Source organism: Pteropus alecto, unplaced genomic scaffold (assembly GCF_000325575.1).
Source record: "Pteropus alecto unplaced genomic scaffold, ASM32557v1 scaffold146, whole genome shotgun sequence".
Lineage (NCBI taxonomy): Eukaryota > Metazoa > Chordata > Mammalia > Chiroptera > Pteropodidae > Pteropus > Pteropus alecto.
This window is the reverse complement of record NW_006442107.1, coordinates 25,399,111-25,417,617: the sequence shown is the minus strand read 5'-3', so window position 1 is coordinate 25,417,617 and position 18,507 is coordinate 25,399,111. Positions and strand designations below refer to the sequence as shown.

General features: G+C 33.2%; 1 protein-coding gene across 2 annotated transcripts in view; it reads right to left on the bottom strand.

The window, feature by feature from the left end:
• Positions 1 to 14,116: 14,116 nt before the first annotated feature.
• The window catches only part of ROCK1 (Rho associated coiled-coil containing protein kinase 1), a 128,354-nt gene continuing 123,963 nt past the window's right edge, over positions 14,117 to 18,507 (bottom strand). For both annotated transcript variants that reach the window (XM_006920039.3, XM_015595720.2), the window contains exons 31-33: positions 18,180 to 18,441; positions 16,959 to 17,166; positions 14,117 to 15,798 (exon numbers count right to left, since the gene is read on the bottom strand). In XM_006920039.3, the coding sequence (XP_006920101.1) occupies positions 15,795 to 15,798; positions 16,959 to 17,166; positions 18,180 to 18,441 (474 nt within the window). In that variant the 3' untranslated portion in view covers positions 14,117 to 15,794. The remainder of the gene's footprint in view (positions 15,799 to 16,958; positions 17,167 to 18,179; positions 18,442 to 18,507) is intronic.

The window sequence follows — 18,507 nt, the reverse complement described above, 5'->3', positions numbered from 1 at the left end:
TCTGAGTCTAAAGGCCAGAAAAGACCAATGTCCCAGCTCATCTAATCAGGCAAGAGGAATTCTCTCTTACTCAGCCTTTTTGTTCTATGCAGTCTTTCAATTGATTACATGAAGCCCACCCACATCAGAGAGGGCAACCTACTTTACTCTGTCTACTGATTCAAATGTTGATCTCTTCATCACAGAATAATGTTTGGCCAAATGTCTGGGTATCCTGCGACCCAGTCAACCTGACACATAAAATTAATCATCACAGTTGGTATACCAAAAATCATGACATTGCTTAATTAGAGTAGTCACCTTGACTGGCAGTCAAAACAGAACACAATAGCAGAAGGGAAGTTCCTCCCACCTCATCCCCCCAAATTGGAATGCTGAACAGGAAAAAAAATGGATGTTAGAAGACAAAACCATAAACAACCCCTATAGTGAGTCTTTGGTCTTGCTATCAAAAGAGACTAAAAAGACCTCAAAGCTTCACCAATACTATGTACAAAAGCGTGTAAAACCAGTCAAAAACATGTTACATTCAAGGATATTGATATTAGGCAAATATAATGGTATCATTCATTACTGTAAAATAGACAAGACATCCTTCAATCATTTTCCCACCTCAATCCCAGCTCCTGCTCCTTCATTACTTACCTTTAATTATGTAAACAAAATTTAAGTATCATATTCCTGGTGCTAAAGTAATAAGCAAACTATTTTGATAAGGTTTAATTGAATAATAATTATTTAATTATCCTTTTAAATTATTTAAAACTGGTGTCCATGTATATTTACTTATATTAACATCTTTAAGTTTTAGGCTATACGGATCATCTTGATTTTTAAATGTTAAAAGGTATCTACTAAATTTCCAAAATTGACACTTTCATAGCTCTTACATTGAAGTGGAGGCCATTTACTTAGTTCTGGAATTCAGGCGACTGTGGAAGAAACATTTCATTATCCTAGTACAGAAATGTCTGTGCTTCTAGACTAGTTTGAAATGAAAGGCTAAGATTGTTACCAACCTCTAAGGCGTCAGTATCCTCAAGGTGCAAGATGTAAGCTACTTTTATTTCATTCATTTTTTTCTGTTTTAAATTCCAGCACACATCCCTAATTCATTTTATGATTGAGTGGTGCATCTAAAGGTATAAATTTTTATCTTATTCCCTTTAACAAATCTACAATGAGATAAATGGTTTGCATATCATGTAATTTGGAGCAAGATTTTTGAAATTCTGAGCAGAAATTTAAAAGAGAGAACTGAGCGGCAATAACAGAAATATTAATTTAAAATCTGCTCATGTGCTCTCAAATTATTTCTTAGTGTGACAGGATGCTCTGTCAAAAAGTAGCAGTGATGTTCTTTTTTTCCTATTAGCAATTCACCTGGGAACCACAGCAACAAAACTAGAAATTTCTCTCCTCCTAGAAACCTGCACACATTTTAACAAAGATTGGTGGTGAGCAGTGTCTTTGAAAGGTAAACAGGAGAAAAATATGTAGATACTTCCCAAAGAAAAACAGACTTTAAATCACATATATTTTCATTAGCAATTTACTTTTGATCCTCACATTCATATTTCTTTGATTTCACAGAAAATTTCATCATATTTATGCTAAAATTTCTTATAGTAATTATTCCCATATATTATTTTACACCATCCACCTATCTATCAAATCAACTTTATGGGTTTTACTTAGACAATTTTTTAAAATATAAAATTTGCCAAAATTTTCTGGGTTTCCCCATACAGAACCGGAGCAACTAGTAGCTATGAGAAACATTTGTTGCTTTTGCCTCTTGCTTTTTTGGGAAAGAGCAGCCTGATTTTTCCTTTGCAAACCAATCCTTCCTCTTCTCTCAGTGCAGGTGGTTTGTGTGGGTCCGATCTCACATGACCCTGGTATAACCAATCAGAACATTGCTTCCCTCTGCTTGTAGTGATGGTTTTAAGGAGAGAAATGTGACTCAAGCAATGAGAGAATTTCCCCGCGTTTCTGGAATGTTAAGGCTTTTGGCTGGGATTGCTACACTTCAAGAATGTAACCTTAATGCTTCACTGACTTGAGAAGGTAATGTGAGAAGGCCAACCCAGAGGAGAAAACAGACACAAGTATCCTGACATCATCTGAACCCTGAATTCATGCTTAAAGCCAACTTTTCCTCTAAATTTTTTAATTACACGAGTCAATAAATTTCCTATTTTTTTAGCCAGGTCTGGTTGGGTTATCTAATTGCAACCAAAGGATTTCTTATAAAAGCATAGGTTGTAAAAATGATATTTTAACATGAGTTCCACCTTTACATTTTTTCCCACACATATTTAAATGTTTTCTGTAATCACGTTTTATATAGTAAATAATAACACACACTCTAACTTATTAAAAAGCACATTATTTTAATAACTCAATTTTAGAAACAAAGCTATATGTAATAGAAGAAGCATTCAATTGTGAGTTGGGAGACCTGGGTTACATCCTGTTTTGTGTCTAATTGCAATTAGAACATGGAGATGTTACAATTTCCTCCCGGAGTATTGATACAATAGGTAGCTTGAGTTGGATTATCTCTAAGGTCACTTCCAATATTAAAATTCTGTGACTCTAAGAAATATAGATTGGAGGGTAAAAAATAGAAAAGATTACACTAAATAGGAGAAAATAGAGAAAAAATCAAATTCAGTAAAACTTGGATATTTGGGATGCTCATATATAAAAGCTTTGATTTGTGGGCCAAAGAAAAAGAAAATAGTTGTGGTAGGTTACATTTTTGTTTTCCAATATTTCCTGTCCCTCTCTATCAGAGTATGATATATTCTCAGTTTTTGATGGCACGCTCAGCCTTATGATTTGCTTTGGCTTTGAAGTGTGAATGGAAGTGACATGTGTTACATCTTAGCAGAAGCATTGAATTAACTCCTGTTCTCATCCATGTTCTCTTTTCCTTTGCCATGATGGTCAGTGATATTCCAGACAAAGGCTGTGCCATCAGCCAAGGTCCCAGAGTGAGTAGGATGTGAAGCAAAGCCGTAGCCGACTCACAGTGGACATGTAGTTTGAGGGAGAAATAAACCTTTGTTTTCATAAGCCACTGAGATTTAGGGGATTGTTTGATACCACAGCATAATCAGCCTCTCCTGACTCATACTGTAATAGTGACTAAGCAAAACTATAGTAAGGTGGTTATGCAGACACCGAAGATTTAAACCACATTCATAGTGGCTTGATTTGTTCTATGTATATAACACACTGTCAAGGTAATGATAATGAAATAATGACTAAGATTGAGGCTAGCACTATATTAATGCAAAAAAATCCATAAAATAATTGCTTTTTCTCCAAATTTTTTTAAAACTGTTTGATTAGGTGTCAGCTATATTACTTAATAGTAGAAAAATATGACATAATAAAAGAGCCACATCTAGGAAAGTTCAGTAACAGGAAACTACTTCAAGACTGAAGTGATTTTATGTGAAAAGAAGTTATAGTTGAAAGAAGAAGTAATAATTTTCAAAAGTGAGGCTGATACTTAGGTGGAAGCTGTGAAATCCTGAGATTTAAAAAATAAGTGGTTATATAAATTCCACCAGAAATTGGAAAAGAGGTTAAAAATACTCTTTAGACAGAAGTGACACCCGAAGCAATTATAATAAATTTTGTTTGTAATTGTGTGTGAAATCTAACTGTAATTATACTTTAGATTCTAAAAGAACATATTGAGACATGTAATTAATATAGCTGAGATTAATAAAGATAGAGATAACTATTTCAAGGGACATTAAAAAAATGAATTACTGATTACGGGCAATTTTATGTGTCATACTCTGAAGTAGGAACTAGACAATACTGAAAAAAAGACTGAGTGAGCTTACAAAGAAAGATGCTTTGAAGACAATAATGGAGACTATCCTATAATCAAGGCGTTTTTGCACAATTAGCGTCTGGCAATCTTGAAAATAATCTCCTTGAAAATATATTACGTGAATATTGAAATACAATGAATAGTTGGCTAGGAGTTCTAAATTAGAATCCTAAAAGCAGTAATAATGCAGATAAGCCACTCTAAATGTAAAGATCTTCAAAAAGTTATGTCTTATGCATTACTTCCACATTCCAAATCTCACGTAAATTTCTCTTTTGGGCAACTCTAGTCCAGTATCATCCAGGGGATGAGCTTACGAAAAAAATAGTTCCAGTATACCATCTAACCGTACTAAGCCACAGGGAATCTGTTATAATTTTATTATATTATAGTTATATTTCCACATCTGTTCATATAAACCTATTTCAGTTTATCATGGTTACTGAGAATTTTATAATTCAGTTGTTAATAAATTATTTAAGATACTTTGGTTTTTAATTTTTTATTACTAGAAAGGTAATAAATCAATTTTTCCATGACACTCAAAATACAAGAAAAGTAACATTTGTTTTTCTATATACAATAGCATCTATGTATATATTCCCCTAGTCTCCTGTTTTCCAAAGTAGATAAGACATTTATCATCAGAAGGGAGACCATAGGTCCCAGTTTATGCTGGTTGTCTTGGTATAACTAACTCCCTTTCTCTTTCAAAAATATCCCAGCTTGGGCAATATATATAATAACTCTAATATCAGTCATTATTTAGGGTTTTTTCCCTATCTCCTCCGGAATCCAGGAACTTATCTTCATTCAGGAAAATGAGAAGAATATGGAATTTAATCCATAGTGGTTGCCACTAATACTGCTAATCCTTCTGTTAGCCGGTTTGGATGGATGAAACCATCCTTAGAGTCTGCACTCTTGATGGCCAGTTCTCCTAGGTGCTCACGCATGCACCCTCATACAATCCTCATACAAGATCTGCATGGGGTTCCGGACTCTCTATAGTTTCCTTCTCACCCTCCCCACCTTCCTTCCCAATCTTGGATCTGTTTAGACCAATCCCAGTCTCCCTTAGACCAACTTTTTTTGCTTTCCTCTTTAGAACCATTCACATGAATTCTCCTTTAGGGACACAGATCACTCAAAATAAAACCTGGGTTGGAGTTATGTTCAGGGGGGTCCTGAAATATGAATATGATGATGAGAGGACACTAATGTTTTGGTAATGCATCCTTAGACTGTAATAAATTTCCCTACGCATATATATCTTGGCGAATATGTGTGAGCATTTTCACGGGATCAATTCATAGAGGTGAAATTTCTTATCAAAAAAATATATATTTTAAACCACTTTCTTAAAGTATGGTTAACATAGAAAATTTGTATGTATTTAATGTGTTCAACTTGATGAGTGTGGAAATAAGTATACACACCTGAAACCATCACCACAATCAATGCCATGTCATAAATATACCTATCATCTTGAAAAGAATCTCCCTGCCCACTTTATTGTGTATGTCATAAGAATATTTAATATAAGATTCACTGCCATAGCAAATTTTTGAACATGTAAGAGTATTATTAACCATAAGCCCTATGCTGTACAGTAGATCTCTAGGACTTATTTATCTTGAATAAGTGAAACTTTGTACCCTTTGACCAATACTTCCCCATTTTCTCCTCTCCCCAGGTCCTGGTAATCACCATTCTACTCTCTGCTTCCATGAGTTTGACTATTTTAGATCCCTCATGTAAGTGGGATGATATAGTATTTGTTCTTCAGTGTCTGACTTATATCACCTTTTTTCACATTTAGCTTATTTTTCTATATGATTTCTTCCTTCTTCCCTTCCTCCCTTCCACTCTCCCTCTCTCCCTTTGTTCCTTTTCTTGTTTTTAACTGCTGATCGGCAGACTTTTTAGAATTTTAACCTTTTGTCTCCTGTATTTTTCAACTATTTTCCCCAATGTCATTTATAGTTTAATTTGTTTTTGGAGTCGTTTATCATATTTTACATTTATCAAATGTAGAAATTTTACAACTTTATGTATCAAGTCTGTTAAATGTTACCTTTATGGCAGTGTTGAAAATTCAGATAATTTTAAACACCAGACAATTAACACAAATAAGTGGTCCAGGTAAGGACTGGGTGAACTTACTGGAAATCATGTTTTAATTGAAATATTTCTATTTTAAAAATTAGTAAATAAACAAAGTTTAAAAACTTAGCATGAGTCTAACAAAACAATTATGAAGGCTGAACATTACTAAGTTGTCTTGTCCTTATAATTTTTCAGTTATTTTGTATATTTTGGGGAAGCAATCATATAATTAGCAAATAATGACAGATTTACTTCTTCCTTTCAATATTTATAATATTTATTTTTCTTGTTGAATTTGTTAGGATCTTCAGAATAATGTTGTACAGTAGGAATCCTAGTCTTGTTTCTGAATCTGATGGCTCCTTGTTATGCTTTTTTCTAGGTCAACTTATTAGTTTCATAATGATGAGTTATTATGTAAATAATTTATAAAAATTATGTAATTAAAATAATTGTTGATATGATAGTATGCTATTTTAACTTTCTGAGCATTTATGGTACAAGTGCAGATTAATTTAATGGACTAATTTATGAAACAAGTCAGCTAATGAGAAATACAATCTCAATAAGTACATAATTATAAAAATGTTCCAATTTTTCTGATATCAGATGCACTTTATTGAAAGCTTGGTTGGAATGGATATGCCATTAAAATATAAAAGATTTTAATGTATAGTTTGTGTTTGACAATGCTATTTTTACATAAATGTATTCTTAAAAAATAAAAAGTAGTGAAGCTGACAAAACCAATTACAATGGAAGTCTAAGCTTTACATAAACAAAATGTTTAAATTTTGGAGACAATTGTTATTATAGAAAGTTTTAATGCTATTTCTTGTAATGAAGTAAATACTTAGATTACAAATACCATAAATAGCAATGATAATGAAATAAACAAGTTACAGAATATTACACATGAAAAGTATAAAGCCATTTATATAAATGAGAAAGCCATATACAACTTTATATGAACATATGAGTATATGCATAATCAGTAAAGGGCTAGAATATGAATGAGAATAACATATCAAATTAATGAAAGTTATTTTTTTGGGCAGGAAGGGAAGAGAATAGAAATGATACGGAGGTACAAAGAGAGCTTTTATTAAGTTTTTAATATTTTATTTTTGTAAAAGCAATTTGAGGCAAATATAAAAACAACACTTGCTAATTCTGTGGTAGGCATAAAATATATTTTGAATTTTTATTTTTTTCAGAATTAAAAAATACCATTGTAATGCATAAAATAAATGAGCCTTTAGATAGCAGTGTTTAATGAAGTACAGTTATATGGACAATTAGAATAACAATGTAGTATAATGGGCAGGCCTAGGAATCCTCAAATAGCAGTATAGATGTTAGCTGTAGTTGACAGAATAAAGTATATCTGATGGAAAAAGCAAATATTAGCTTCTTAGTATTATGAAATTGAACAATGTCTAGAGATGAATTTTAACAAATAGTTTCTTTTAAATGACATATCATAAAGGAGAAATGATCTCTAGGGCTTGTAAGGCTCATAATTCATTTACTATTTCCTTCATGAAGTATATTCAATAAACTAGAGGTTTTCAATTCAGTAAAAAAAAAGACATCTGGTATTGTATTTGTGTTACTTTGCATTTGATGAAACGTTCTTTTATATCTTGGCCTACTAGAAAGTTTAGAAAACTAATAGGCATTTTTTTTCATAATATGACAGTGAAATCAAAGTCTTCCTTCCAAAATAATAGGCTACAATATGTGAAATATACTTAAGTCTGATAAGGGCAGAATCAGGATTTAATTCATTACTGATTTCCCCCAGAGGTTAACTTTCATATCCTAGATGGAAAATTGAGATTTCTAGCTGTGTGCCCGAGAATAGATGGTCAAAACTTTAATTTGTTTCCTCATTTATAAATTAGGGATGGTAATACCTCCTTCATAAAGTTGTAGTGAGAATTAAATAAGACACTTTTTTTATAAAGCTCAAAGTCATGTTTTGACTTTGAAACATTTCTTTGATGTTTTCAAGATCTTAAGGTATCTCATGGTAATAATGATTGCAGTAGAGGAAAAACAGTTGAATTTTCTTTTCTTTTGGTAGTTATACATTTGACCTCTTTGTCCCTAATCTCAAATGGTCTTTCTTGTGGTTAACTGGCATATTTTGAATGAGAATGTGGTCTGAGTAAAATTAGCAAATGTGTTGCACATATAACAGGACTTACACAGAATCAATGACACCTTCACTGGGTGTACTGAGCAGCAGATCTAAGAAGTATCCATTCAGCCAAAGGAGAAGATCTAAAATATTTCCTTTCACTCAGTTGAACTGATATTACATTTTTGCTATATTCGTAAATTGTAGACTTTCTCAAACAATTAGTCTAAGTAAATGTTAGATCCACACTGATAGTGATGCAGGCAAATGAACCATTGTACTCAATTTAATGGCCAAATTATCCTATATAGTACCTTTTGTAAACCTACAAGGCACCATATATATAGGATTAAACAACATATAAATATTCAAGAATTTTGAATTATATGATCTATTTCTAAACATTTTCATTTTTTTCCCCCTTACATCTCCAATATCTCAATACTTTATGGGAAACAAGATAGCTCAGGAAAAATGTCATATTTTAGTTCTCATATGACAATTCATTAACATTTGACAAAACAGAGGAGATAATTCATCTCTTTGTACTTCAGGCTTTCTTTGTATGAAGTAGATTTAATATTAGTCTTTCCTCATCCTCATAAAAATCCAAGTTACATACTTTAAAGATAATCCATTAGCACACACTAAACTGTTAACATGGTTATTAAGGAATTGGTGGGGTGGTAGAGGAGGTTAAGAAGGGCAGACTTCGCTTATCATATGCACTTTGCAATTATTTAATTTATTGCGATGAGCACGGATTTTGCTCAAAAAAGAAAAACAGTAAAAACATAAAAGAGTTGGGATAAAATATACTTAAAGCACTGAGTCCAGTTTTATGCACACGTATTATTCAACTAGTAACTGATTTGTGCAGTAAAAAGTATAAAGAATTGTGATTAACATTTACGAGTGTGGATTAAAAAGTCTAATAATCCTCAGAATAAGACCATTTTAGTAATTTTGTGTGAAAAGGCTCTACTTTAAAGAATTACTTACACTTAATTAGGTCTTCTTTAATTTTTCTGAATGTTTTATAATTTTCTTAGTGGATGTCTTAAACATCTTTTAGTGGATTTTGTTTGCTTTATTGTAAATGGTACAATTAAAAAATTTCACTTTCCAATTGTTACTAATATACAGAACAGTATCTTGTTTCTGTATATTGATTTTGTATTCAGTGGCCTTTGAAAATTCACTTAATTCCAACACTTTATTCTTTTAGACTTACGTACACAATTATGACATTTGCAAATGTCAGTTTTATTTCTGTGCAGTGGCTTATTGTACTCAGACTGTAAAACAAAATTGTAAAGATGTTAATACTCCCCAAGTTTATCTACAGGTTGAATGCAATCCTAATTAAAATCCTAGGTTTTTTTTCTTTTTTTTGGGTGAAAATTAATATGTTTTGAAAATGTATGTAGGAATGCAAAAAGCCAGGAATAGCCAAGTCAATCTGGAAGAACTATAAAGTTGGAGGACTTACACTACAGATATAAAATCCTATTATAAAGCTACAGTAATTAAAACAGTGTGATATTTGCAAGAATAAAGTAGATTGGTTACTTGATTTATAATTCAGGAAGCATAGTTTTTAGATAAATCCTGCAGGGCCAATTAGATACTCCTATGGAGAAAAAAAGCCCTTGACTCCTCTTCGCACATACGGATAAATTTTATATGTAAAACTAAATGTGAAGGTTAAAACAATAAATCTTCATGAAACTAACATAGAATTATCTTCAAGAAACGAACACAGGAGAATATTCCTGATGAATAGGCAGATTTCTTAAACAGAACACAAAAGTATTAACTATAAAGGAAAATATCAATTCTACTTAACTAAAATTAACAATTTTTGTTCATTAAATGATACCATAAAGTAAAAAAAGTTTAGTAGACATAAAATATGACATTCACAATTGACTAATTTTAAAATATTGTCTTTAATTATTCTTCCTAATAGCTGCTAGTACAGGCACACTTCATTATACTGTGCTTCGCAAATATTCTGATTTTCACAAATTAAAGGTGTGTGACAACCCAGAGTTGAGCAAGTCTATAGGCACCATTTTTCCAATAGCATTTGTTCACTTGTGTCTGTGTGTCACGTTTTGGTAATTCTCACAATATTTCAAACTTTTTCATTATTATTATATTTGTATGGTGATCTGTGCCAGTGACCTTTGATGTTACTATTATGATGGTTTCAGGGTGCCACAAATCGCACCCATAAAAGATGGCGAACTTAATTGAAAAATGTGTTAACTACTCCACCAACTGGCCATTCCTCCATCTCTCTTCCTGTCCTTGGGCCTATTCCCTGAGACACAAAAACATTGAAATTAGGCCAATCAGGAACCTTACAATGGCCTCTAAGTGTTCAAGTGAAAGAGAGTTGCACATCTCTTACTTTAAATCAAAAGCTAGAAATGGTTAAGTTTAATGAGAAAGACATATTGAAAGCTGAGACAGGCCAAAAGGTAGGTCTCTTGCACCAGTTAGCCAAGTTGTGAATGCAAAGGAAAAGTTCTTGAAGGAAAAGAAAAGTGCTACTCCAGAGTACACACAAATGATAAGCGGAACAGCCTCATTGCTGATATAAAATTTTAGCAGTCTGGATAGATCAAATGAGCCACAACATTCTCTTAAGCCAATGTCTAATTCAGAGCAAAGGCCCAGCTCTTTTCAATTCCCTGAAGGCGGAGAGAGGTGAGGAAGCTACGAAGAAAAGTTGAAAGCTAAGAGAGTTATTTCATGCTGTTTAAGGAAAGAAGTCTTCAGAATATAAAAGTGCAAGGTGAAGCAGCAAGTGCTGATGTAGAAGCTCCAAGTTATCCAGAAAACATGGCTAAGATGGTGGCTAATCAGATTTCAATGTAGACAAAACAGCTTTATATTGGAAGAAGATGCCATCTAGGACTTTCCTAGAGAAATGTCAACGCCAGGCTTCCACGTTTCAAAAAAGAGGCTGACTCTCGTTAGGGGCTAGTACAGCTGGTGAAGTCAATGCTCATTTACCATTCCAAAAATCCTAGGGCCCTTAAGAATTATACTAAATCTGTCTGTGCTCTCTAAATGGAACAAAGCCTGGATGACGGCACATCTGTTTAGAGCACAGTTTACTGAATATTTTAAGCTCACCTTTGAGATTGATTGTTCAGAAAGATTCATTTCAAAATATCACTACTCATTGACAATTCACCTGCTCACACAAGAGCTCTGGAGATATACGAGATTAGTGTTTTCATGCCTGCTAACACAACATCAATTCTGCAGCCCATGGAACAAGGAGTAATTTTAACTTTCAAGTCTTATGATTTAAGAAATACATTTTGAAAGTCTGTAAGGTTATAGTTGCCAGATAGTGATCCCTCCCATGGATCTGGGCAAAATAGAATGAAAATCTAAAAATGATTCACCATTCTAGATGCCATTAAGAACATCTGTGATTCATGGGAAGAAGTCAAATATCAACATTAACAGGATTTTCAAAGTTGATTCCAACCCCGATGAATGACTTTGAGGGGGTCAAGTCTTCAGTGGAAGAAGTAATTGATGATGTAATGGAAATAGCAGGAGAAACAGCATTAGAAGTGGAGCCTAAAGATGTGACTGAATTGCTGTAATCTCATGCTAAAACTTGGAGTTGCTTTTTATGGATGAGCAAAGAAAGAGGTTTCTTGTGATGGCATCTCCTTCTGGTAAAGATGCTGAGAAGATTGTTTAAATGACAACAAAGGCTTTAGAATATGAAACTTAGTTGATAAAGTAGCTTCTGAGTTTGAGAGGAGTGATCCCAATTTGAAAGAAGTTCTACTGTGAGTAAAATGCTATCAAATAGTACAAGATATAGAAAAATCATTAGTCAAAGGAAGTCAATTGACTTATTTTAAGAAATTGCCACAGCCCCCAACCTTCAGCAACCACCATGATTGGTCAGCAGCCATCAACACTGAGGAAAGACTCTCTACCAGCAAAATAATTATGACTTGTTAAAGGCTCTGGTGATGGCTAACATTTTTTAGCAATAACATTTTTAAATTAAAGTATGTACAGTTTTAGACATAACACTACTGTACACTTAATCGACTACAGTATAGTATAAACATAACTTTTACATGCTCTGAGAAACCAAAAAAATTAATGATTTGCTTTATTGTGGTGGTCTGGAACTAAACCCACAACACCAAGGTAAGCCTGCTGTTGTGTCTTCTTTCTGAAAGAATTGTGGAAGTGTTAGAAAGTGAAAAATAAAAACTGGAAACTCAAACTAGCAACCCAGTAAAAACCAACAAACTGATCTATGTGATTATTAAATTTGTTATTATAAAATTTCTAGTGATATGAAAAGAAAATGAGAACATATTTTATCAAGTAGAATTTGATGGTCATGTTTAAATCCTTTCACTTTTTTTTTACTTTAAATGAAGAGTGGACAAGTTATTTTGTTTTAAGCTGAAGCCCCAATTAATGACAACCGATTCACAGATGTTTTGAGTCTGTGAATATGACAGTGGCTGTTTTCTTTCTAGACCAGAGTCCCTGGTCTCAGCTCAAGCTTGCAGGTGTGGTGGGTGGGCAGGCTTGATGCTGAATCATGCTGAATCACCATTTCACATTCTTAGTTTTCCTGTAGTAAAGTGAATAGAAAGCTAAGAGCTACAATTTTCAGACTTCCTTGCAGCTAGAGCTCTGGACATGATTTAGTTTCAGCCATAGAAGGCAGAAATGATGAAGACTATACTAATGCTTGCAAGCAGAATCATGAAAGTGATTTTTCTGAGGCAGTGATAAGAGATTTCAGTGTCCACACACAAGGTTTACAGATGGCAAGAATGGTACAAAGTAGGAGTCCCCAATCCCTGGGCCATGGACTGGTACTAGTCTGTGGCCTGTTAAGAATTGTCCCGCATGGCAGGTGAGCAGCAATTAAGCAAGCGAAGCTTCATCTGTATTTGCAGCCGTTTCCCAGTGCTAGCATCTCTGCCTCAGCTCCACTTCAGATCATCAGGCATTAGATTCTCATAGGAGCACTGGTCTCTGGTGCCAAAAAGGTTGTGGACTGTTGGTACAAAGCATCTAACTTGCTGTAAACTATAGTGGGTATGGAAAAATATTGTAGAGAACCAGCAGTCATGTGGCTCCCTTAAGTGATCCTCACACCATATTGGTATACTTTGAGATTGAGTGGTTTCCTGAACTTAGAAGAGAAGCAGCTCCTTGGTTGACCTGGCTCTGCAGTGTGGCATCTGGAATCATATCTCAAAGATCTGTCAGTTCTCAACCATTCTATGCTCAGGTTAATATTTTGCTTAAGAAATAGTCCTTTTTTGCTTAAACTAACAAGAATTAACTGTTCCCTGCAGTTTATTAGACCTTAATACATTAATACATTAGACTTTAACACATGAAGTAATGGTGATGATTCTGAGAAGAGGTTAAGGACACTGCCAAGAAGAGTGAAGAGTTTGAGATTTTATTCTACTTGCAAGCTACAGGTTAGCCTGTTGCAGTTTTGGATCCTGGAAAAAGACAAGACTCCTGGATCAGACCTAAATGACTTTACACTAACAGTATATATAGCAAGCAGCATGAGCTTTGTGTTCTTGTCAGTTCCCCTTGTGCCCCAAGTCCCACTGGGGCAATGGAGAGTGGCCCAGGTGGACACCTGAGCATACAGTGGGTCTGCATTACAACTGATGAACCTCAAAGTTTAGGGTACCTGAATCTTTTAAGAGTTCAAGTAAACCTACCCAACTTTTGCCCTGGCGAGAGTATTATCTTCATTATACTGGACAGTAGATACACCTTCCTTCCTCTCAAGGGAGACACAGAATCTCCAAAGGCTGTTCACTATACAAATCTCCTTGGAAAAGAGTCTGGAAGAAAGGCTGTCAGAGCCTCTGCTCACAAAGCCTGAGAAAAATTGTTTCCCAATAGACATCAGTCAACTTTTCAACATTATCCATTCTTCTTTTAAAGTCCAAACCAGGTTTTATCTTTTAAAAATTCACTTTAATCTAATCATGGAATTTAACAAACATTTGTACAGAATCAGAAACTAATTTATAGCACGGTTTCTATTCATTTCAGCCATGAGAAAACACCATAGCAGTCATAATTAAACATATCCATCCATAAATTACTTTTATTTCTCATTAAATGAGCACAAAGTCATTAGCATATTAGTAACAGATATGTTTATTATTACATATCCATCAGTGCGGCTTTCAATACCACTTGAAACATGCATATCATCCTAGAGACGAATCAGTTTTCCAGTGCTTTTTATTTGATACACATTACTGCAAAGCCATTATAAATTACTGAGGAGGTATTTGGTTAAAAAAATAAACAATAAATCATATTGCCCATATGAATCAACTCTTGTTATTAGACAAGAGTTTAACAGTATTTATCTGGTAATTCCTATGTTAACTGGAAAACATCACAGATGTATTGCCATAATTTTCTTTTATATTGGTATAATCTTTTACATGTTTTGCAGTTTTATAAAGTCATTCATTATTTTAGCAGATAGTTTGATGCAAAGACTGTATTCAATTTATGGAAGTCCAATAAACTTCTAAATATTTAAAATTAAACCAATTATCAATGAAAAACCCACTGACACATAATTTTTTGAAAATATGTTTTTTTGAAACTTCTATATTTAATCATGGCAGTAAAATAATTCTCTCAAATTAAGGCACTAAAAGCTCAATGCAATGTCCATTGAAGTGTTCTAAGAATAATTTACATTTCAAACAGTGCATACATTTCTTATATGTTTGTTAACTTAATGTCTTTATCACTTAAAACCACAGAGAAATACATTATACAATTACAGAAATGATGTACCCCACAAAATGCTTTCAAACTTGGTTCTTTTGTACAGTTAGTTCCTAATGTCTCTAGTAGTAAATAACTCAATATGGCTTGGCAAAAATGCATAGATTAAATGAAATTTTTTTTTTTTTGCCTTCTCCCATTACCCAATCTACAAACTTGCTGAAACACATACAGTATTTTGTAAAGCATAATGTAAGAATTTATTCTCCATCAAGTCCACCACGGGCAATCAAACAGTAAGGCTTTTAAATTCTACAGTGAGGGCACTGAAGTCAAGTGATGTCATTGCTTTCTTAAAATAGTTTTGTATAGTCTTGCAAGAGCATAAAAACTGAAGTCATTAAAAAAAATTCAGTTGTCTCATTTTGAGATATCTTCTTTACTCCTTCCATGAGCTGATCTTGATAGTGATGGCCATTCCACTTCAAAGTGAAAGTCCCTTCCTCTCACTCACATGAGGAAACTGTGTTCTATCATGATTGACAGGCATTTTCTTAGAAATTCAAAAAGGCAGCACCTTTTTAAAAAATACATATCTAGCTAAGCTTTCCCCCAATTGTACTTGCATTACACAGTAATAATTAATCTAATCTACCTGTAGGCAAACCCGCAATAAAAAAACAAAAAACAAAAAACAAAAAAACAAAAAAAATCCCTTGGTGTGCTTTTGTGCCAAAGCAAAGACAGAATAACAGCAATCTTAACCCTGAAGCCTGTGATATCGTGTCAAAGGAACAGCCTGTCTGCTCTGCATGGTTAAAGAAGCCTGCTTTATCAGGTAGCATCCCACACGATTCCACAAGGTGCTAGGTCACATGGTTAACTGTTGAAGGGGAAAAAAAAGAAACTATAATTTAAGAAATGCACTCAGGTGGCGGGAAAGGTAAATTACATTACCTTTTTATCTAATAATTAACACAAAAGAAATAAGAAAATGGAAAAATACATTTATTATTATCTCCTTTTATCTTCTACTCTACTTCGACTATATATTTTTTTACAGAGCTATAATAATCCAATTTTAAATAATTTTAGATACAGCCTTTATCCTATATAGGAAGGTATTGATATAAGATTCTACAGGAAAAAGTCGTAAGTTAGGCAATAATACAGTGGGTTAGTATGGCTGCTGAAGAATACAGAAAGAAAAATGGGTATGAGTCTTCCAAGAATTAGACTTCGTTATTGACAAGAAATGGGATGAATTAAAGTTTTAAGCGTGCTTGAAGACTTGGGTGACATTAGCAGAGACGCAAATAAGTAATAGGTCTTAGCTTCTAGATTCACTGATTACACTCTAGGGAAAGTTGTTTTTTGGCACAGGAGAAAACACACAGATGAAAATGGGTTCTAATCCTGACTATGCCACTAATTAGCTGTGTGATCTTGTGCAAGTTGTTTAATTCCTTTGAGCCTCGTTTATTCATGTCAAAATGAGAACTTAATGAGATATCATAACCTCTCTTTTAGAAAGGGTTTAATTATGTCCTATAATTGTTTTTTTTATAGCATATAAACATTTTTGAAAAAATTACATCAAAATCAGTTAACCCCTTCCAAAAAAGAATACTTAACTGGGAAGTTTATTTGTAATACCATAGTCACTGATAACACCAAATAATTTTGATTAAAAAAAGAACTATGCCAACATAATTAAAAATAAAAGATGAACAAAGTTTTATATCAATTATTTACATTTAAAAACAGGTAAACTGCATTTTTTTTAAACATTAAGAGCTAAATATGTGCCATGTATATCAACCAATGACAAAATATGACATGGACCTAAATAAATATATTTATAAATATTAAATTTTAACAAGAATCAGTTAAACTAATTTGTAAAGTCATTTCAAGTCATACATAAATGCTTAGCTACAAATGATGCCCTCTACAGGGAAAGAAATAATCAAATTTCAAATTTTAATAGGTGTTATTTAATCACTTGCACATTGTTAAAAAGGTTAACATTTCAATACTTACCTAGTTTTTCCAGATGTATTTTTGACCACTTTTCGGAAAGACTGATTTGCAGTGGATCTTGTAGAAAGTGTTCGAGGGGATGCACGAACAAAACCAGATGGTGGATTTTTAGGTATCTTCTTTACTAAATGAGTTACCCATTTTTTTTGTTCATCCTGAGAACATGCTAACAACAGCATATCTCTTGCTGATGTTACATCATAACTTACTATATTAAGAAAAAAAGTACAATTAAAGTCATACATCTAAAATACATCTAAAAAAGATCTATTAAATGCATATTTTTATAAGTTCTTAAAATTTTAAAAGATTTACTATGCTTAATTAAGCTTAGACTTTATCCCTTCTAAATTTAACTAAGGCTGAAAATTTAAAAAGAAAACATTAGTCATAAACTAATAAGAAAAATAAAGTACTACAAAAAATGTAGAAGTGAAACAAAGAACTATATTTTTAGAACACAGATTTCTTACCTTAAAATAGCTATAGCCTTTATTATTTCCCTCAAGCTACCTTTGCTAAACTAGAAGACATTTTGTCTATGATACAGCATGCTGGTTGAGGCAGTGAAAAACAGATAAAAGGAAAACAAGCTAGAGGTAAAAACTTAAGGGAGAATATAGTGGAACTTATCTATAGCTCTTCTCTCCAACTTAGAATACTTTCTCAGTGGTACATTTTTTATTTTATTTTTTTTACAAGGGGGTGATTCTCTTTAAAAGCATTACTGCCATTTGTGACAACATAGATGGACCTCGAGATAATCATGCTAAGCAAAATAAGCCAGACAGAAAAAGTTGGAAACCACATGATATCACTTATATGTGGGATATAAACCTAAAAGCAACAAATGCACAGGACAAACAAACAGAGACTCATGGACATGGACTATAGACTAGCAGTTACCAGAGGGTAGGGGAGAGGGGCAGGAGGGAAGTAGATGGGGTAAAGGGAGTCAAATATGTCATGATGAAAAAAAGTCTAACTATGGGTGGTGAACAAACAGTATAAATATATATTTGCTTTACTGTTAAAAAAAAAAGAATTATGTTCAAAGCTAAAGCCGTAAATATAAAATGATAGCTGTATGTTGTTCTACCAATGTCAAATGTTATTTCCTCTAACCTCTTTTCAGCTCAGTATAGAAAATGCTACACTTGAAAAAGTTATTGTGATTTAATTCTCTAATTTGTTGTAAGTTGTAAAATTTTCACATCTTACCTTTACATGGGGAAATTAAGTCCTCTTTCTTATCTAAGTGATCTCTGTGGCACTTAACATGGCATCTTCGACATTCTAAGGCAGGAGGTGGCTTAAAAACATGCCAGAGAGGTTTGGCACAGGCCTCACAGTTGGCGGGAAAGTGGTAGAGTGTAGGAATGAACTCATGGCCTTTGTGATTTTGAAAATTCGTTTTTTCAGCTTGTTGTACTGGTTCCATCTCTACATCTTTTCTACTTTCACCTTCATTTGCATATAGTATCTACATTTAGGAATAGTAAAGAAGAAGATAATAAAGATTTGTATCTGCACATACAAATTTCGAGTG